Raw genomic sequence first — 21943 nt, 5'->3', positions numbered from 1 at the left:
AACCCAGTTGTCCCCAACCTTTTTTGGGCCACGGACCAGTTTAATGTCAGAAAATATTTTCACGGACCGGCCTTTAGGGTGGGAGAGATAAATGTATCATGTGACCGAGACAAGTGTCAAGAGTGAGTCTTAGACGGACGTAACAGAGGGAATCTGGTCATTTTTAAAAAATAAAACACCATTCAGACTTAAATATAAATAAAACGGAAATAATGTAAGTTATTTATTCTTTCTCTGCGGACTGGTACCAAATGGCCCACAGACCGGTACTGGTCCGCGGCCCGGGGGTTGGGGACCATTGCTCTAACCAACAGAGCTATCCGGCCAGGGCGAGAGTGTGTTCTCTTCAAAAATCTTCTGCCCATATAAAAACCTGTGGGTTTATTTTAAATCCAATAGGTGAATTACCGTGCTGACTATGAGAAAAATAAGTTGAATTACACATTGCCCCAGGATGTGCCGCAGCTGGTCAAGGCCAAGTCTAACGCCGAGCTCTGCAGTGAGGTAAGCAGGCAGTATGGGTGAGAGCGGGGTGGAGGCTAGGCTCGGAGCTGGACGCCATGACGCCAGTCTTAGTGAGCGGGGTGCATGCGTGGAATGCTCCTGAGAGGACTTCATTCCACGCATGCACCATGTTACTGTTTTGAATTTTTCTGTCTTGTGGCACTTGGGAGTTCTGAGGATAAATTGATCATAACAATTTCTTTCTCATTATATGCACATGTGTACAGTATGTGCATGAACACACACATCATCATCATTATCATCCTGCTGAGTTCTAGCCAGAGCTTTGCTGTGTGGAAAAAATTTAGGTTTTAAGATTGATGTTAGTCACCATATTTGTCTGAGTAGGCTTCTCATTCTAGATGGGCTTTTTGGGGCAAAGGAAGGGGAAATAAAAGAACCAGTATTTGTTGAATTCTTGTTCTATGTTTGGCACTGGGTAAACAATTTATGTATGGAGTTATGCAGCTGTCATAACCCCCAGGAGGTATTCATTGTAGGAACAGGATGGCATGGGCTTTGGTGTCAGCTAGGCCTTGGTCAGATGCTGGCACCACCAAACCCATGACCCTACGTGAGGTCTTCATGTCTCTGAGCCTCACAGGCCTAATGTGAAGACTTGGAATTGATGAGTTAGGGAAGGGCTAAAAAACAGTATGTGCTATTACCATGGTAATATCATTATGAATGAAAAAAAAAACCAATAACAAAAACCTTATATCTATGTTGTACTTTATCAGCTTAAGATCTGTTTTGAGAGTGCATCCAATGTATTCTCACACCACTCCTGAAACAGATAATAGGATGTATATGTTTTTTCAAATTGTAAACTAAGGCACAAGGAGATAAAATAATTCATCCAAGATCACACAATCCTGGGAGACAACAGACCTAGGATGAACACGTAGGCTTTCCTCTTCGTCCTGTCCACCATCGGTGCCTTGCATGGCTCAACAGCTAAGGAATCAATTAGCTGTCTTAATAATTGCTGTGGTCATTTTGATAAAAACACCAGGATTCTGGTCTGTAGACAAATGACACCAATTTTGCTGTATTTTTTTTTCCTTCAACTTTTGACAGGAAGATGGGTAACAACTCTTCACTCACCCATGTCTTTGTTTGTTGTCAGATTAAGTACAAAGAAACCTGGGAGAAGTCCAAGGGGAAAGGATTTGACATGAAGCTGGACGCCATGTCCCTGCTGGCCGCCAAAGCCTCTGGGGAGCTTGCTAGCAATGTAGGTTTTCTGTCATTAACTCAGACATGCATGAGAACTGGTTCTGCAATGTACGTGGTCCTTCAGAAAAAAAAAAAACCACCCAAAAAACAAAATAATGACTGTTAACGTTGTAAACATCACAGTCCTTTCATCTTCTGGGTACGAAAGGCTGGGAGGTATTTTTGCAGAATGGTTCCCCTTGCACTTGTTAAAACCAGAACCCCTGAGACGGCCAAGTTTCTCCCTTGCTCACGGTAGACTTTCTTCTTTCTCTCAAGATTAAATACAAAGAAGAATATGAAAAAACCAAAGGCAAAGTCATGGGGACTGCGGACTCCAGGCTTCTGCACTCCCTGCAGGTCGCCAAGATGAGCAGCGAGGTAAATACCTTGCTGCCCCCACCCTTCTCTTAGAGTTCTGTTACTTTCAAGTTTTTTCCTGGGCCTCTTTCACTGGAGACTGTTATGTTTTTGTTGACTTTCACCAATGATTTCTTTCCAGGTTTGCACGAGAAGGTTGTTCCATTTCTTTATTTTGCCAAACTATACTCTTCTTTTCAGATAGATGAGTAGTGTGTCCCATAAGGGTGAGCAGCACCCCCTGGTGAAGGTACAAAGGTGTTCAGCCACATTTCTTCGTTCTACAGGTGTTTACCAAGCAACTGCTATGGGCAGGATCCCGTGTGAGACACACAGGTGCTATAAGAATGAGCACCACATAATAGGTTCCTTCCTAGCAGAGCTTAATTCTACTGGGAGGGTTAAACAGTCAGCACCTGTTATTGTGGAGATGTCCTAGGTGAACTCTGTGGTCACAACCACACATGATATTCAAAATAGCAAACAGCTGGGGCATCCAGGCTCCAACTAATCAAAATGTCACTCCCCGTAAACAACTATAATCAAAGGCTAGAGATTAATTGTGGTAAATGTCACTTACTAAAATTTTCTGGGGGGCAGGATTGGTGAGTTATGCTAAAAGGGACAGATGGCTTCTAGTCTGGTCCTCTCTGCCACTACTGAGCAGTTAAAAAGGACACATGAGTATCTGGTTTCTGCTTTACAACTGCCTGCTCCAAGCTGTGAGGCCAGCTTATATTGCTCCGAGGGTGCAGTTAGATATAGTTACCTGCTGAGTCATTAAGAATCCATGGCTTGAATAGAAGAAGAGGGTTGGCATCTGAGTTGCCATCTTGGATGTGCCTGTACAACAATCCCTTTGAAGTGCATAGTCATGAAGCATCGAGACATTGATAATTTGTCTTTGGTTTAGATAAAGAATAATTTGTTGTTTCATATTTGCAGTTGGAGAATCTAGGGCCCAAAAGAAAATATCTTACCTGAGGTCACAGTAGTCAGTGGTCGTTGTGGAGAGGTAGAGAATAGACCCTCGAACTCTTACTTACTGGCACCATGATCTTTTTACTATAGCACACTACCTTTCTCCACCATGACACCATCCCCACCATGACCGTCATTATCATCACCAACACCATCATCACCATCACCACCATTCATCACTACCACTATCATTCCCATCACCAGCATTATCATCACATTATCAACATCACCGTTACCACAGCTGTCCTTGCCATCCTCATTGCTATCATTGATCAGTCATTTTCTACATGCTAGTCCCTGTACCAAGCAGCTGTCACCTACTATTTTGTTTCCATATCACAATAGTCCCCCTAAGGAAAGCGAGTACCTTGAGAGGTGATGTGACTTTCCAGAGGTCATCCAGCTGGCAGAGGGCAGATGAGGTGTGAACTCAGGTTACTCTGGCGCTGGAGCCCAAGCTGTGCTATTCTGCATTTTAAAGCTCGTACAGAAACCAGGGAGAGAGTGTTTGCTCCCGGGGTAGCCAGGTAAAACGATTTAGGATTGGAAGGAGGCGTTTCTCCTGAGACAAAGTAGTAGCATAGAACCTCAGCTCCCCGACAGAGCCAGAAACCATGTCCCACCTTTCTGACAGATGGGTGCCATGGCCCAGGGTGCCTGCCAGTGTCTCCTGACAGTGTAGGCTTCTCTCTTGTGTTTTCACAACACTCCTGCCATCACAAGCTTCGAGTAATGGGCCTTGTGTTGGTCCATTCAAGGTTGAATACAAGAAAGGCTTTGAAGAGAGTAAGACCCACTTTCACCTGCCCATGGATATGGTGAACATCAGGCACGCCAAGAAGGCCCAAGCTCTGGCCAGCGACCTGGACTACAGGAGGAAGTTGCATGAGTACACCGTTCTGCCCGAAGACATGAAGACTCAGTGGGCCAAGAAAGCCTACGGGCTCCAGAGTGAGGTGAACCCTGCCCCACGTGCAGCGCTCCCGTGCGTCTCCTGCAGCGGGGCGCAGTGACACTCTGAGGGGGATTCTGAGCCTGTGGATGAGTGTGTTCCATCGCGGAGAGGACTGGGAAGACCTGCTGGGGGTGTACCCGGCTCGGGGAGGGTGGACGGGGAGGTAGAGATGTAGATTTAGCTGAGACCGTGGCGACCAGCGGAGGGAGGACTGGGGCTCGTGCAGGGTAAAAGTCAGAATGAGCAAAGGGGAATCAAATGTTGAAAACGGTAAGTGAATCTTGGAAATGCAGCAGGTTGGAGGATTAAAAAAAAAAAAAAAGAGTCTGAGAAGCCGACTCTTTGGTTAGGTTATGACATTTCAGTGCTAAGGTGGAAAATTCTCTTCTGGTTACAAAGTGGGCCCAGTGGCTTCCCTACTGAGGCAGGGTTCTGCCTGACTACAAACACATTGGGAGCAGTTCTTCTAGGAGGGTAAATGCGGGAGCGAGGATTTTCCTAACCTCTCCCCTCAACTCTGCCCAGCCTGCATGCATGCATCTGTGAGAGCCCGCTTTTCCCTTGCAGCTGCAGTACAAAGCCGACCTGGCGTGGATGAAGGGCGTGGGCTGGCTGACCGAGGGCAGTCTCAATTTGGAACAGGCCAAGAAGGCCGGACAGCTGGTCAGCGAGGTAAGCTGAGCTGAAGCCTCTGGCTTGTAGTGGTGGTCTGTGCCTCTGAGGGCCCCTCCGCAACCCGCCGGGTCATCTGGGGGTGTGACTCACAGCAGTACTTCTTCATTTTGCACCTGTAGCACACCTGAACTAACCTTCCATATCCCTGACCTTCCTGGAGAAGGTATGGGTAAGAAGCCTCCCCATTCACTTTAAATAAGAGATGCGTCCAAAGAACAGTTCAGAAGGGTTGTAATGCACCATCTGTTAGCGCGAGGAAAGGGCGTGTTTGTTGTGTAGGAGAGACGTCTGAATTAGAGTATGACATTTGGAGGCCAGCACTCTCAGTGTGCCCTTGCCTTACATTCACTGCAGACTTTGAGCGAGTCATTCAACCCTTCCCATCCTCTTCCTTACAAAAATGAGAAGGCTGGACAGGCTACCCTCCACAGCCCCTGCGGCCCCAAGCCCGCTTCTCTCCGCACCGAGTGAAGCCGGCCTTGGCAGCCGGCAGAGGAGGACTTTTAACAGGCCTCTCACTGGGAAGATGTGACTATTGCAGGATCTCTGTCTGGGGTCCTCAGAGGGGATTCTTGTGTCGGGGCCAGGAAGGCTGAGCCAGCATCTCTCTTGTGAATGGTAATGATGACAGTGAGTCGCAGCTACCAATAGTGCAGTGGTCCCCAACCTTTTTGGGCCACGGACCGGTTTAATGTCAGAAAATATAATATTTTCACGGACCGGCCTTTAGGGTAGGACGGATAAATGAATCACGTGACTGAGACAAGCGTCGAGAGTGAGTCTTAGATGGATCTAACAGAGAATCTGGTCATTTTAAAAAAATAAAACATCGTTCAGACTTAAATATAAATAAAACAGAAATAATGTAAGTTATTTATTCTTTCTCTGCGGACCGGTACCCAATGGCCCACGGACCGGTACCAGTCCGCGGCCCGGGGGTTGGGGACCACTGCAATAGTGGACTGATGATTATGGACACATTGCTCTCATTTAGTGACCACTTAGAGTGTGTTACATATGGATGGCTCATTCATTGCTCACAACAGCCTCAGGTGACGGACACTATTATTACCCTCTTAACATCCCATTCTATATAAGAGGAAAGTGAGACTCCCAGTCACACTTCCAGGAAGCGGTAGAGCTGGCATCGGTATCAGGTGTTTGATCCAATGCCCCGGCTCTTGACCACTAAGCACTCTTGCACGCCCAAAGCACATTTTGTAATTCATTCTTATAAATATAAATATTTTCCTCTTGTACTCTTCCTTCTTTCTGACACCGGCACATTTATGGCTGAAATGTATAAGGAAGGAAGGTAGAGAGAAGAGAATAACCCTTTCGGGGTCCTATTACTTAGCTTCTTTGAGACCGGCTCAAATACAGGGAGAGGAGCAATGAAAGCCCCACTTGTCTGGGACAGGGGGTGCGGTAAGGGGCCCCAGCAGCTGCAGGAGTGAATTCGGCCTGAGCAATATCCGTTTCGGTCTCACTTCCTGTGCCTCCTCATTGTTAAACTCCTTGAGGGCCACATAGATACCGTGTCCTTCAGCTTTTTAAGGTCCCCGCTGCACCCTGTACATGGGGGATTCTTGGCTCCCCAGTACGTACTTTGATCAACGCCGAGTCTGGGACCGGTGGGAATTTCCAATCGTGCAAGAACAATGCAACTTCCTTCAATTATGTGGGGAAGGAGTTTTCCATTTCACACACTGCGGCTGTAAAGGAAACTGCATATGTCTTGGGAATATTTGCTCTAGAATTTTATTTTATTTTTTTGAAGGGAGGAGATTTGGAGTTTGTAATAGTCCACCCCCTGTTTGGGGTTCAGTTGGCCTCTCTAACCCCCTTGCTGGCAGCACTGGGGGTTTTGCTCATCTCTGATCCCCCCCCCAATGTGAAACTTTTGCTCCAACAAGCCATCCTCAGCAGCCATGTCAACTTTGGCAATGGCAGCAGGAAAGCCCAATGAACTAACCTCCAGGGAGGACTAGAGATCCCCGTTGTGTGGAATGGGCACATTTGAAACTTTGCCAGTTACACTGTGGCTGTGAGATGGGGACACTGTGAGGACAAGACCTCAGTGACCCGGAACACTAAGAAACAGGGCAGCAGGGGGAATCCATCTGACCGCCAGTCTTCCGTCCACGGCTCCTGGTGTGCTCCCTTCCTTAGACAGGTGCTTCCTCCATGATCCTGATGGCACCACGAATAACGGTGGAGACTGATGTCACGAGCAGTCACTGTGCCCATGGACTGTACTCGTGGAAAGCATGGCATTGAAGCCTCTGCTTGTCCCCCCTCCCCGGAGTGAGGCAGCTTCTATTGGTTTCTGCACTGTACGGTCAAAGCATGAGGGGCTCGGATGACTCAGTGATGTGCTCAAGGTCCTGAAGCTGGAAGGTGGTGGAGGCGAGATTTAGACCTCTTCGGTCTTCCTGATTGGGAAGTCCAAGTTCCCTCCCCCTCACTCTCCCGGGTCAGATCTAGATTTATAAAATGGACACATCTCAGGGCACATGGTACAATACAGGATTTACTGAGGAGAAAGGAGTCAAATCCCATTCAGTAGCAGCAACTAAAACAGTCTCACAAAAGCAGGCAGTCCCAGGCCTGCATGGTTCTGTTTAGGCTGTAGGACCAGCTGGGATGTCCCTCCGAGGAAATGCGCGGGCCCCAGAAAGTGTGCATGTGTGTCTGTGCATGTGTGGGTGGTGGTGGGACAGCCTGCTCCTAATGCCACGGGCTCTCTTTCCACGGACAGAAAAGCTACAGGCAGAGGGTGGACGAGCTGAAGTTCACCAGTGTGGCCGACAGCTCCCAGATAGAGCATGCCAAGAGGAGCCAGGAGCTGCAGAGCGGGGTGAGTCCCGGACTGCCCTTTCTCTACCAGGCTGCTGCGTCACGGGCCTGGGGACCTCTGGGGACAACAGCAGGTGCTGCCCAGGCACGACCCAGGAACCAACAAAGACCCATCTCTGTAAATAGCTCGGCCCGGCTCTCTGCACGCTCCCCAGCTGTTCCTGAGAATGGGACACCAGGCCCCTCGGCCTCACCCACCACACCCGTCCCCGGTCACTGGGGATAGATGCCATCCAATTTTATTCCTTTCAGCTTTGCCTTGTTCCTTCTCTCTTCTTTCTTTCTCTTTCTCTCTCTCATCCGAGACTCTACAATTTTAAAATCAGAGCATTGTCTTAGGAGACAACATTGGCTCATGGGTTCTGTGCATTTGATGCCCACTTGAGCTCACACGTGGCGGGCCGAGCAATGGAACTTCACATGTTATGTACATATCAGTATTCAACACTTCCTGCGCACCTGCAAGGAGCAGGCACCATGGCTGCTACAGCCTGGTCGAGACCTGCTAGCTTTCCTTCCGAAAGGTCCGGATACACCTGCCGGAAAGGATGCGATCAACATGAGCCAGCAGAAAGCCACTGTTTGGAAACTCAAGTTGGGGGCTGAGAGAAAAGGGGAACTGGAAGGAGCAGGAGAGAGAAGTTTCCCGTGGAGGTGTTTGTGTCACTCATGTTGTTGCTCTGGTCACTGCTCCCTTCCCAGGTGTCAGAACCTATAAATGCATTAGGATTGATCACGGGGTTGTGGGAGGCAGAGCTTGCTTATTGTTTTTCCTGTTTGGGGAGTCTGTGCTCATTTGAACACTCTGGTGGTTTATTTTTTGAGGCTGTGGATTGTGCAGGTGAGACTAGCTTGGGGAGGTCAATGTCTTCTCAAGGGAAAGGCGTGAGAACCAATACCTCCGAGGGGGTTTTGTGTTGGTTCCCTGGCCACATTCTCCTCTCCACTCCTCACTGCTGCTTCTCTTGCTCCCACCGTCTCTGCTGCCTGAAGCCTCACTTCCTGTATCCTGCCGGCCGCTGTCTGGTCCAGGTGGTTTTGTAGTGGGCTTCCCAGGCAAGTCACAGAAGAGCCAACAGGACATAGACACCCATGAGCGATGCCTTGCTACCCATATGCCCGCCACCTGCTCCTGACCCGGTCCTCTCTCCCAATAGGTGGCCTACAAGGCAGGGAACGAGCAGTCCCTCCACCAGTACAGCATCAGCAAGGACGAGCCTCTCTTCGTCCAGGCCCGCGCCAATGCTGCCAACCTTAGCGAGGTACGGCCTGGGGGCTTCCCTGTGTGAGCGCTTGGACCGCCCACCCACCCAACCACGTTGGTGTGGCGACTCAGGTTACGTACATCTGCGTGTTGTCAACAGCTCATCTAGCAGACCTTGTTCCTGCCCAGTGTTTCATGGGGAGGACAACCTTTTGGAAGAGTGAGCTGGTGGGAGCTTGAGCGACTGACTCTGTGACGGGGTGGGAGGCGGTGGTTATCCCCGGGTCAGAGTGGAAACAGCATAAGAATAGTGTCGCAAGCGAGTAAGTGCTTAGATATTTGCTCCAAACTACCTGGGTTTGATCCTTGGCTCTGCCACTTACTGGGTGTGTGACTTTGGGCAACTTCTTTGCTCTCCATTGTCCAGCTGGTATAATGAGGGTAATACTAGTCCCTTCCTCACTGCTTTGCCCTGAGGCTTCAGTGAGCTTATATACAGAGAGCACTCGGAGGGCTGTGCACCAGGTGGCTTTATTCCTTGACACAAGAGTAAGCAGAGTCCAAACTTTCCCATCTCTGTCTTCCGAGGAGGGGCCCTCGCTCTTCCACTCAGCTCCCAGGTCTTTGGGGGGTTTGAGCTGATTGATGGTTAGAGGGAAGAATTAGAGGGAGCAGTGGAGGCTAAATTGATTCACACACAGAGAGTCAGGGAAGCCTCCCGGAAGGAAGAACTGGAACTCCGGAGGTGGAGGCAGGACAGGAAATGGGTGGAGTAAGGAGAAGACCCAGGAGGGCTGGAAGCTGTGGCTGGGTGGGGGGACAGGAAGAGAAGAGGAGAAAGTGCAGCCCGTGCAGCCCATGCAGCTGGGCTGGGTGGGGGTGGACAGAGCGGAGAACACATTTCGGAAATGTTGCATGCAGTGCCATGTTCTTCCACTTCCGGCATGGCTTGGAGTCTCCCAGGAAGACTCCTTGCATTTTCCAAATCTTCTGAAGTTCAGTTTCTGCTTCTTTTGATTGAAGAGGCTTTAAGGCAGGGGACAAGAAGGGCTGGTTGTACTCAGGTCACTGGGTTTCTGAGGTCCTGGAGTTGGCTGGAAAAGACATAATCAGGGTTTGCCTCCTAGAGAGGTAGTTGCAGGGTCTAGAGGAGCCCTTTCACGTGAGGATGATCTCTCCTCTCCTGTATCCCCTTAGACACTGTATAAGAGCAGCTGGGAAAACCAGAAGGCGAAAGGGTTTGAGCTGCGTCTTGACTCCTTGGCCTTCCTGGCAGCCAAAGCCAAGAGGGACCTGGCCAGCGAGGTGAGTCAGCCTCTGACTTGCACATGACTCCGCTGTATATGTATAGTATATGTTATGTAATATATATATCACATATTTATATTGTATATGTATTTGCATACATAAATATATACATAGACATCAGCTGAACTAAATGGTGGCTTGGCGATGCATTTGACTGGCACTCCGATACCAGCTCCTTATCTCACCAGTGGGTGACATTTTACGAGCCAGCCCTGGTCTCCGCCTGCGCTTTGAGTGACACAGGTTTATACCGCACCTGGCTCAGGATGAGGGCTCAGTAAACAGTGGCAGATGTCGACACTGTTGTTGTTGCTGGCAGGAGAGCCCAGGAGTGGTGACCACAGTTATGACAGTGTTGAAAATCATGCCACACACTAGTATCCGGTTTCATTTTTTAAAGCATTTCCATATTTGTTCTTGCTTTTGAGCCTCGTTCCTCTTGGCCTTGTACTCCCGCCCCCCCCCCCCCCCCCCCCCCGGATCAATGTGCTCCCTTCGGCTTCCCAGACTCCTTAATGTTTATGTGTCCCAGTTGTTTTTTTAACTCGAGCTCCCTTCTCAAATAGCAATTGTATTTTGGATACTCTGGGTCTTTTTCACGTCATGGCTACTTTGTATTTATAATGTTCTCGCTATCACCAAGAAGGATTTTATTTTATTTAAAAAAATTTTTTAATTTTTTTGTATTTTTCTGAAGTTGGAAACGGGGAGGCAGTCAGACAGACTCCCGCATGTGCCCGACTGGGATCCACCCAGCATGCCCACCAGGGGGCAATGCTCTGCCCATCTGGGGCGTTGCTCTGTTGCAACCAGAGCCATTCTAGTGCCTGAGGCAGAGGCCATAAAGCCATCCTCAGCGCCTGGGCCAACTTTGCTCCAATGGAGCCTTGGCTGCGGGAGGGAAAGAGAGAGACAGAGAGGAAGGAGAGGGGGAGGGGTGGAGAAGCAGATGGGCACTTCTCCTGTGTGCCCTGGCCGGGAATCGAACCTGGGACTCCTGTACGCCAGGCCAACGCTCTACCATTGAGCCAACCGGCCAGGGCCTCACCAAGAAGGATTTTAAAGTGGATTTTAGGGAAGCAACAAGCCGCCTAAAGACTAAATCCAGGAAGAGAGATGGCAATCTAAACAGACAAAAGATAGGATTTGACTGGGAAATTGGAAGAACACTGTTCAATAGCTGAGCCTTCTGTGGCTCTGAGCTACCTGGCAGCTGAGGTGAAAAGGGAATAACGAGCAGTAATATTTAATTTTGCTGTTTGATAAAAGGTTGTTCAAAGGAGGCAAACTTTTTATGACACTAATTTTATTAGGATTCTGTTGTCTGGCTTTGTTTTAACTTTCATGCCTTTGGTTGGAAACACCACAGTTCCTTTAGGACAGTGGTCCCCAACCCCCGGGCCGTGGACCACTACTGGTTCGTGGGCCATTTGGTACCGGTCCGCAGAGAAAAAAATAAATAACTTACATTATTTCCGTTTTATTTATATTTAAGTCTGAATGATGTTTTATTTTTTAAAAATGACCAGATTCCCTCTGTTACTTCCGTCTAAGACTCACTCTTGACGCTTGTTTCGGTCACGTGATACATTTATCCGTCCCACCCTAAAGGCCGGTCCGTGAAAATATTTTCTGACATTAAACTGGTCCGTGGCCCAAAAAAGGTTGGGGACCACTGCTTTAGGATATTCTGGTCTACCCCTGCTCTTTCCCTCTCACCCAGGTGAAGTACAAGGAGGATTATGAAAGGTCCAGAGGGAAGCTCATTGGGGCAAAGGATGCCCAGGGGGACTCGCTAATGAGCCACTCGCTGCAAATGTCCAAGCTGCAGAGTGAACTGGAGTACAAAAAGGGGTTCGAGGACACCAAATCCCAGTGCCACGTCTCCCTGGACATGGCCCACCTTGTGCACGCCCGCAAGGCCCAGCACTTGGCCACAGACATTGGCTACAGGACGGCGTCAAATCACTTTACAGCTTTGCCCACAGACATGAAGGTGGAGTGGGCCAAGAAGGCTTATGGTTTACAGAGTGATGTAAGCTCCGCGCGTGTGTGTGTGTCTGTGTGGGAGCTAGGGTTGAGGCAAGGGTTTCTCCGAGCCATCAAGACAGTAGTTTATACTTCGGGGATACCTATTTCTGGGTCCCTAGGTGGAAACATTTTAGCTTCCTGGTGGTTTAACCTTTATTCCAATTATGTGCACTATAAATTCCATACGACTAAACAGAAAGTTATAAAATGACTTTTTTTATTCTTCTTGGAATTATGGTCCACATACATTTTCCATTGTTTCCTTTTATTGCCAGGGGGACATGCATTTGTGATTTTCTTACCTGTGGCTTCCCCGGGGACAGCATCTCTGTCCAACTTTTGTCGTCCCCACTTTTAGAATGACCAGCTCGCTAGTCAACAACCCTTCCCCCTTTTTCCTGACGTTTCCTGCCTGGTTCCATTTTCTTTCATCTTTGGTTGACTCTTGCACTGAACGTGAACTGAAAAGGCAGGTCAGCGGTAGCCAGATGGTTACACACGGGGGACTGGATGCCATGGAGACACACCCTTAGAGGTAGAGCTGTTTCAGGAGAGAGAGAGAGAAAGAGGGGCGATGCTAGTTTTAGAAAAGAATCTGTGTAATGGCTTTCCATGAAACTACTCCTTCAATGGCAAGTAAAGCAGTGAGAAATCCCCCCTCTCCTTCCCCGCACGGAGGGGAGATGCAGATGCGTAGGAAGGAATTGGCAACGTGGGAAGCCTTGGATGTCTTGTGAAACTCCCTCCAATGGCTTCCCACCTGGGTTCTGTTGTGAATTCTCATTTTCTTCTCCCCTGCATGTCATTTTAAACAAGAAAACAGGGAAAGCAGACAATGAGGACACTCCTTTCTCCGAGGTAGACAGGAATCCCTAATGAGGGACCAGGTCGATCCGGCCCCTCCCTCTCCACCCCCAGTGGCGCTGGGTGGGGCCTCAAGTCGCCATCAGCAGGCCGGCTCCAATTAAAGGGGAAATTAATTTACCTTTTGGAGCCTTACCTGTGACTGTGCAGAACCGGATAAGACAAAAGTGGCATCTCGTTTGACTCAGCTGCCACAACGGCTACATCGGGGGCTGTTAATAGCCCTTTAAATGTCGGCACACCAACAATGGCCTGCTTTATTTTTTTTCTTGCTTTTTCCTTTCTCCTTTGTCAGAACCAATACAGGGCAGATGTGAAGTGGATGAAAGGCACGAGCTGGGTCGCCACCGGGTCATTAAATGTGGAGCAGGCGAAGAAGGCAGGAGAACTCATTAGCGAGGTGAGATTTCCTGACAGAGTGCAACAGGGCCTGGCTGCATTAGGCGTGTGGCATGGCTGTCTAAAATTAAAATAATTTCCACTCAAAAGGCAAAGAAAAAGGCAAAGCTACATGAAAGACCTCAAACGCCAGACTAGGGCTGGTAATTAGAGAGGGACCACATACCAAACACGCACCAGTAGGGGCCCATACAGCCCCGGCAAAAACAAAGTGGGTGACAAATGACATTATGAATAATAATGACAATCAAACGGGAGCTCAATTGCTCCCCACTAACTTACCTTTTTAATGAAGCAACGCGGGAGAGATGATGAAAAGACACAAGGATTGCTCCCGGAAAGCCCCTTTGTGACTTCATGCTCATTTCCGCCTTGTCCCCCCCCCCCCCCCAAGGTAAACAGTGTTTGAATATTCACCTGTGTCAAACCCGTGGCATAGTTCTCTCTTGTTGGTTGTGTGTGAGGGTCTTATTTCTATTTAAAACTGACTCCTCTCGACTTGTAGCCACCCTGGCTGGACCCTAAGGCATTCTGGCTTTGTAAAAAGGGGCATTTCTTCACATTTTAGGACAGCCTCATTGAGCAGATAGGGGTTAATCAATCTCTGCACTATTGACATTTTGATAATCTTTGTTGCAGGGACTTTCTTGGGCCTTGTGGGATGTTTGGCAGCATCTTTGGCCTCTACCTACTAGATAGATGCCAGTAGCACCCTCTGCACAGTTTTGGCAACTAAAAACAGTTGCAGATACTGGAGAAAGGTGGAGATCCATGAGACTAGACACACCGGGCAGCTGTCCTTGGCTCACGTGCACAGAGAGGCTGCACACTCTCAGACAACCCACATCCACTCCTGTTGGTGTCTGTCGGAGAGGGACTTGCTCAGAAAGCAAGAGAGCATTTTTTTAGTTGCCTTCAGAGTAGCCTGATCCTTCTGGACTTTTCTGGGTGGGGACCATAATGGCCATAGCCCCAGAAGACTTCCACCTTGGCAGTGAGACTTCTAGGACCCTGTTTGGGTCCTAGGAGGAGACTGAATATATACTTAAAACAGAAAGACACATATGTTAGGATTTTCAAACACACCCACCCAGCATTGATATTTTCCAATAGGAGAGCATTCTAGTTATCTGACATGTCACAGAGCTGATTTCAAAAGTGAGCTCAGTCTGATTAGCCTAATTTTTAAGAATGTTAGTCAATGTTCGAGGCTCAGAAGACCCTGGAAGCTCACTGGAGACTGCACCGCTCTAGGTAGTTCAGTCTAATTAAGAAAAGGCCATCCTAAGAGTAGGCATGTGTGAAACTTCCAGGAACAAACTGGTAGGTTTGAGAATTCATGGTCCTGAACTCTCAATTAGGGGGCCCGCTCATAAGAAGACACAAAGAATAAAGACCTTTCCTTGTACACATCATTTACACTTCAAGATGATGCTTTCATGCACCTAGGTCTGGCAGTCAAGGGACCTTTCTGGAACTATTTATCCCACAGTGGTCTTAATTTTCCACCTCATTTTTGCAAACTTACTCAACAGATTCGCTTACTTTCCGTGCTTCCCTCAAAGCCTCAAACTTCCATAAGTCAAGACATGCTTTAGCAACTTCTCCCAACCATCTCATTTTAGTCTGGCATGCCTCCTATGTCACATCGTGTTGGGTTGACCTCTTAATTTCCAGACGGAATGTGAGACTCAATCGAAAGAGCCACAAAAGGCACACATGCCCATGATTTAAAGCAGCAGTTAGCAAACCATTTTTGCCAAGGGCTAGATAGTAAATATTTTGATTTTATGGGCCACATTATCAGTTTCTGTCACAATGACTCCATTTTGTCATTGTAGCATAAAAGCAGCCATAGACAGTATGTAAATGAATGGGCATAGCTGTGTTCCAATAAACCTTTATTTATAAAAACAGTGGTGGATACTGAGCCGTGTCTTCATAAGACAACCCGGTCTACAAAAACCCAATTCGATGAGTGAAGAAATGTTTAATAAAATAATTGTTTGGTTTAAGAAAAGATACACTTCATAATTCCATGAAGGTGATAACCGTTCCAGTCTCCTGGAAATGGTCTTTGATTGAAAAACAAATAGGAATTCACTTAAGTGTGACTTTTAGAATCAAAATTGGGTTTGTAGGTCTTTACCGGCATTTGAATTTTTAATAATTTTTAAAATTGTTTCGGTGTCTTTCAAACTATACGATGATGATTCCTTTCAATAATATCATTCTTTTTTCATGTTACTGCAACATTTTAAAGAATTACTGCATATGTTAACTGAACCGGGTTCAAAAGCGATTAGCTAGTATACAATCACTCACTGTTAAATGTAAGCATTTTGACTGTGATCATCTCCGCCTACTCCTTTGGTGGGGAGAAAATAGAAAGCTTCAGTTGATAAATGTAACTCTGAATGTTCTTTTTTGCTTGGGAGACCCAAACTAAGATACATATATAAACAACTGCAAGACAGTATTTGAAGCCTATATAAAAAAAAATCCTTTCCTAAGTGTGTATCCCACAGTATTTTACCGGCATCACCTAATTTTGAGATGTTTTCTTTGCACCAGGTAGAAATACTTTAATGTTAATTGACACGAGGTTATTCTTAAATGGAAACAAATATTAACCTGAAGTCACCAAGGAGAAGAAAGATGGAGGGAGCCGAATAATAATTATGTTCACAAATTCACTCTAATCTCGAGCAACCTATGATTTTTTTTCTCTTTCAAATGGCATGAAAGCGCGGCACAAAATTCACAGCTTTGATCTTTTTCTGCTCAACAGAAGAAGTACCGTCAGCATCCAGATGCTTTGAAGTTTACCAGTATTAAAGACACTCCGGAGATGGTCCAGGCCAGAATTAGTTATACCCAAGCCGTGGATGTAAGCGATAATGTATATACATTATGACTCTAAGAGTAGGCGCTTCTTTCAACATTGCGATTGAAGCCGAGGGGTTCTTGCTTGCTCCTTCTGTTGTTCTAAGGATGAAGGCGCTTCTTGTCCTTTGCTGAAGCTCACCTTAGCGGGGTGCTTCCTCATTAGGATGCAGATGGGGTGTTCCTGCTCTTAGGATGCCAACTGAGGCTCTGCCACCCCACTGCCCCACGCTCTAATTCTTTTCCTATTTGCATGTGTTGAAGGTCTGTCTGTGGTGAGGCCTTCTCCCCCCCCACCCCCCAGCTCCCTTTGTTTCTAAAGCATTGTTTTCGGAACTGGAACTTTTGGGTGCAATTCTCGGTCATGGGGACACCGAAGCCATGCTCAGGGCTCCGTGGGACCCAAGGGCAGGAATTCCTCTTGGAATTTCGCAGACTTTGAACATGATTTGGGTCTGATGCATGTATATTGGACAAACTTTCAAGCCATTTTCTATATTCTCAATTTAATGTGAATCAAGATCTGGCCTTTCATCCTCTCAGCATGGGGTTTATTGGAGACTAATTTGAATGATGATGTCCTATAAAAAGATACTTTAGGACATGAATCAGCCCTGTTCGGCTGATTCTTCTCAGAGAGGCCCCTGGATCTCTGTGCAAGGCAGACATGCCTCTTAAATATCTTTACACCACTCACTTTGCCACGAGGAAAATAGACAAACCTTGGAGGGAGGGGCTTTCCAGATTCTCTCCTTTGTTTCCCGATTTAGCAAATTATACTGGTAATGCCTTATTCGCCAGGCATTCTGAATGCCCTGAGCGCCTGTCCAAATATATTCTCAGATGATTTAGAAACTAATGGGTTTAGGAATTTATCCGACCTTGATAATCAGCCCACCAGGATCAAACTGAATTTTGAGAAACAAGAACTTTTGTATGAAGGAAAACAATGCCTACTTCTTCCTTACCTTGAGCCGACTCTAGGGGGCACTGCTGTGATACATAGAAACTTGGACACATTCTAATAAGATTTGGGATGGAAAAAAAGCCCAGTTTAGCAACTTTCTCTGATGGCTGATGCCAACTGCATGTATCCCTGCTCACTACTAGAATATCACATGCCCAGATCAGACTTCTGGGTGAATAGTGCCCCAGACCCACACAGGAGACAGTGATTATTGGCCCAAGAATCCTTGAGATAGCAGAGAGGGTGAGGACTGAAGGAAGTCCAGGGGAAAAAACCTCACCTGTGGACGAGCTGTCGTCTCTCAGGCCTCCTGAATTTTGATGCCCTTTCCTAGCTTAGAGTTAATAACAAAATTACTGGTGTTAACTATTCCTCATTTCTCATTTGACGTCCATCTCAGCGGCATGCGAAAAGCGGTGCGTTAACCCAGGAGAAAAGCTTCAGCCCGTCATGTTCTGAGCGAGGATGTAGACCTTGGGAGAGAATGAAATGCATGTCACTGCGCTAGCTTGTGAAATCTTGATGGAGGCAGGGCGCCCGTGAGCCTGTTTCCTTGGGGCGGTGGCAGCTGCAGCCCCCTGTCTCTTGAAGTTTTAACTTGGCTGATGGTTGCGTGGGGGAAAGGCTGCTGAGTCTAATGCAAAACCTCTCTCCGTTCACAGAGGTTATACAAGGAGCAAGGAGAAAACATGAAGCATCATTACACGCAGACAGCCGACCTCCCCGAAGTCCTGCTGGCCAAGCTGAACGCCATGAACATCAGCGAGGTGAGGCCCGTGTGGGGACATGGGTTTTCATTGCGGGACCTCAGGGGGCCCTGCGTGGGCGCACAGCGTACTGGGCTCAGAAGGGCCCCGCTTGGTCTGATGCTCTGCAGTCAGTATCTTGAAGTGTGTGACGTTTTTGAACTAGGGGGCCCTGCATTTTTCTTTGCATTGGGCCCTGCCAACGATGTAGCTGGTCTTGCAGAAGAGTCAAGGTCACTTACAAGGAGGAGACGAGGAAAAATGCCCCAGTGCAAAGGGCATTTGTACTGTGGGGCTGGTATGTGGGCATGAGAATAGTGGTGCTATGTCCAGTGGCTGTGCAAGGAGAGACGTGGGGGCCTCACCCTCCGTAGCCTCCGTTAGCCCCCCACCCCATCCTGGTCTTTGATAGAGGCAGCTGAGTTCTCTTTATCTTATATAAAAAGCCATGCTCATATAGCCTCATGCCTCCTTTCAATCAGCCTGCTGCTGAGAGAAGTCTGGGGCTGCCTGACTCCAAAGCTCTTGCTTTTTAACCCCCCACCCATGTCTCTCCCCTCCAAGGGTAGACAGGAGACAGGACCCAGCTCTTTGGTGATTTTTCTAAGCCCCAATTATCTCCGACTCCCAACTGGGAGAAAACCCCACAACAAACCAGATTCCCATTTTGGCAATGGGAGTTTGGGAAACCACCAGGTCACACGACGGTCTTGACGCATGCACATCTTCCTGACAGACACGGTATAAGGAATCCTGGAGCAAACTTCGAGATGGGGGGTATAAACTGAGGTTGGATGCCATCCCATTCCAGACAGCGAAGGCATCTGGCGAAATCATCAGCGACGTGAGCATCCGTCTCCGTTACCGTGACAATGTTTCATACTCACCAATTTTCTATGGCTTCTGCCCCTAACCCCTGACTTCTTTTACCTGTGGATAATATCCCCTCCTTTCCCAATCTATTGTGTTAGGGCAATCAGATAGCGACCAGTGAGAAAGAGCATCCCTTCCAACAAAAAAATGCCTTGCCGGGGCAGAGCCAGGACCCTGTGCAGATGAAATGCACCCTCCGCCATGCGTTTCCCTACAGCGAGTCCACGTGAAGAGACGGCTAACAATGCACCCACCTTCTTCCAGCACAGGCCGCCCAAGCACTAGTTCGTCCTGCCATTTCATATCCCAGCCCTTTAGTCATTGGGAGTCTTGCATATGAAAGAAGAGGCCTTCTGACGACTCCCACGCGGTTCTTTTAACTCCCCCAGTTACTGTCAGAAGAACAAAACATTTTCGCCCAATACCCACCTCTTCCATTTCGTGTCCCTTGTCCCTGAGCTGTTACTCTCTCCTGTTCTCTTTCCCTTTAGTACAAATACAAAGAGGCATTTGAGAAAATGAAAGGACAGATGCTCGGCTCCCGGAGCTTGGAAGATGACATCAGCCTCGCGCATTCAGTGCATGCCAGCTCTCTGCAGAGTGAAGTAAGTGGGAGAAAACGTAACGGAGCCACCCCCGCCTCCCCCCCCCATGCACACAGCCCACTCATGTCGCCTGTGGTTGAGGGTCCCGGCTCTTCCCTAACTGCCTCTGTGGCACCGTCAGATCCGTTGACCCCTCTGGGTCTCAGCTTCTTCCTCCGCCGAGTGAGAGGTTTGGGCTAGCTGACCCCGTATTCTCTTCCAGGCTGGGCAGTCTATGATTTTGACCATTGGCGACTAAAAGGGGCCTGGAGTCTGGATCTGGACTGCAGAGGGTTCTGTTTGGTCTACAGAGTGCATTAATCGCAAGCCTTTAAAAACAGGACATTTTACATAAAAGTAGTTTTAGGCTTCTGGCCAGAAGCTGGACCTGGAGTCCTCAAAGTGACAGTTGACATTGATTACGGAGAGCTCCACTTGGAAGGGGCCTGTACCTCCTAGTTATGCGGCCCCTCCTCCCCCACTTCCTCCTTCACTCGCTTTTGCTACCTGTCTGGCTCCTGGAGGCATCTCAGATTGTAACTCTTGATTTCAACCCTCTGGGCGCTGACGTGTGCGTGTGTCCCCTTGCACATGTGTATGTGAATTGGCTAATGGCAGCAGTGAAATCTAATATGTGAAAACAGGTTACATAGGACCAAACATTTGTACATGTGATGTCTTGTCGAACCATCAGGCAGTTTCTCTAGGAACGTCATCTATTTATTCATCCTGACTAGAGATGTGGACTCTGAGTGGCTCAGCCCTTTGCCTAAGATCAGCTAGAAAGGGGTGGAGCCAGGACAGGAAGTTAGCTCCACATCTCACGCTCTTTCCACAACTTCACATGTTCTCTGCCTCAGTGCCCTCATTACTAACGTGGTTTTCCCCTTTCTGTCCTGGGGTGATGACCTAAGAGAGTGGGGTTGGACATGAACTGCCCTTGGCTCTAGGGTAGGGGTGAGGGGAAGAGTAGTGGAGGTGGGACTGGGGAGTTGGGCAGAAGTGGCTGGGGCTTCGGGAAGTCCACAGGAAGGATGGAAGAGGAAGAGGTGGCGATTATGTGTCTGACTCCCAAGAAGCCTGGAGTGAGCTGCTCAGACCCGCAGCTAGCTCCTCCTAGGACCCTGGTGGAGCTTGAGGTCTGCAGACGAGCCCCTCCCTTTCGGCCTCGGGATGATGTTGGGCTTTAGGGAATAACCCGCTGGTCAGAACTGGCTCTCCAAGCATCTACCCACTGCGCCTGGCTCCCAGGTTTCCTAGAAGGGCACATGATGTTTTGAAGAAGCTCTTCATAAACTAGTTTGAGAGGAAACTCCCTGGTGTCCAGAACGTGAACTTGAGAAGGTGAAGGGAAGAAACCATGGTAGGAAGGCTCAGGTTATGCATGCAGACCTCTTGCCTCTGGGAAAAGGGTAGAGCCAGTCTTGAACAAGAAAAACATTGACATTTTCTCTTGTCCCTTCAACTTCTGTATCTTCCCCAACCAGGGGAACCATGCATCTGTGTCCCCCAAATGAGTGACCCCCAGGAGCTGGGGGGTGGTGAGCATTAGGACCCAGAGACGAGTCCTGCTTATTAAGCCAGTCCCCAAAGAAGGGAACCCTGGCCCTGCCAAGAATGTCCCCAAGCTTACCTGAGACAGTGGCATGGCAATGGCTGTCTCTGATGCTCCTGAGGCGAATAGTGACTTTGAAATAGCCACTGTTGATCTGTTTGTCCCTCTAGGTGAATTACAAGAAAGGCTTTGAACACTCAAAGGCGCAGTTCCATCTGCCGTTGGACATGGTAACCCTGGTACATGCCAAGAAGGCTCAGAGCCTGGCCAGCGACCAGGACTACAGACACCCACTCCCCCAGTACACCTCCTTGGCCGAAGACCTGAGGCTCCGCTGTGCCAAGAAAGCTCACAAGTTGCAGAGCGAGGTAAGGAGACCCAGCCTGTCTCTCAGGGCCCTTTCTTGTCCAGTTCCATCACGAGGCAGTGACCACTAGCTCCTGTTGGCTCAGTGTGTGTGTGTGTGTGTGGGGGGGAATGACTCCAGATTAGAGGAATCTTTTGAAACAGCACCGCTACCTTTTCATAAGCTCAACTGCACAGGTCTAATACCAGCAACCACTTACTGAGGAATTTCTGCCGAATTCTAAGCATTGGAATTTCACACGTTACCTCATTGAAACTTCAATGTTACCCTCTACCAATAATCCTTGTCCTCGTTGTATAGAGAAATGATGGTGAGGCTCAAAGAGGTTAAAAAGCTTGCCCAGGATCACACCACTGGACGTGAGAAGGGGGTACTGATTCTGGGGGTGCAGTCCAAGTTTACGTCTCTGTTTTTAGAAGCTGGCAAGCCCAGGAGGGTCGGGGCCATTGAGGATGTCCTCAATCCCAAAGAGATACTGGAGGCCCCATCCCAACAGGCAGCAGCAGCCTGTTGGGCACTCACCTGACACGCTCGCTTGCAAGGTTTTCGTGCTATGAGATTTGCGGGTGACGGCCCTGCGTCAGAAAAGGAAAGGGGCGCCACCCCT

At 48.4% G+C, this 21943-nt stretch overlaps 1 protein-coding gene across 13 annotated transcripts in view; it reads left to right on the top strand.

Annotated features, from left to right (window-relative positions):
• NRAP (nebulin related anchoring protein) overlaps nt 1–21943 on the top strand; it is a 71926-nt gene that overhangs the window by 29398 nt on the left and 20585 nt on the right. For 12 of the 13 annotated variants that reach the window (XM_066240333.1, XM_066240328.1, XM_066240327.1 and 9 more), the window contains 15 exons: nt 400–504; nt 1634–1741; nt 2002–2103; nt 3822–4019; nt 4586–4690; nt 7455–7553; nt 8710–8814; nt 9954–10061; nt 11788–12099; nt 13255–13359; nt 16150–16248; nt 17874–17978; nt 18694–18801; nt 19322–19435; nt 21140–21337. In XM_066240333.1, coding sequence (XP_066096430.1) covers nt 400–504; nt 1634–1741; nt 2002–2103; nt 3822–4019; nt 4586–4690; nt 7455–7553; nt 8710–8814; nt 9954–10061; nt 11788–12099; nt 13255–13359; nt 16150–16248; nt 17874–17978; nt 18694–18801; nt 19322–19435; nt 21140–21337 — 1971 coding nt within the window. The remainder of the gene's footprint in view (nt 1–399; nt 505–1633; nt 1742–2001; nt 2104–3821; nt 4020–4585; nt 4691–7454; nt 7554–8709; nt 8815–9953; nt 10062–11787; nt 12100–13254; nt 13360–16149; nt 16249–17873; nt 17979–18693; nt 18802–19321; nt 19436–21139; nt 21338–21943) is intronic. The other variant, XM_066240331.1, reaches the window with a different exon arrangement.

Source organism: Saccopteryx bilineata, chromosome 7 (assembly GCF_036850765.1).
Source record: "Saccopteryx bilineata isolate mSacBil1 chromosome 7, mSacBil1_pri_phased_curated, whole genome shotgun sequence".
NCBI classification, from domain to species: domain Eukaryota; kingdom Metazoa; phylum Chordata; class Mammalia; order Chiroptera; family Emballonuridae; genus Saccopteryx; species Saccopteryx bilineata.
This window is presented reverse-complemented; position numbering and strand designations above follow the sequence as displayed.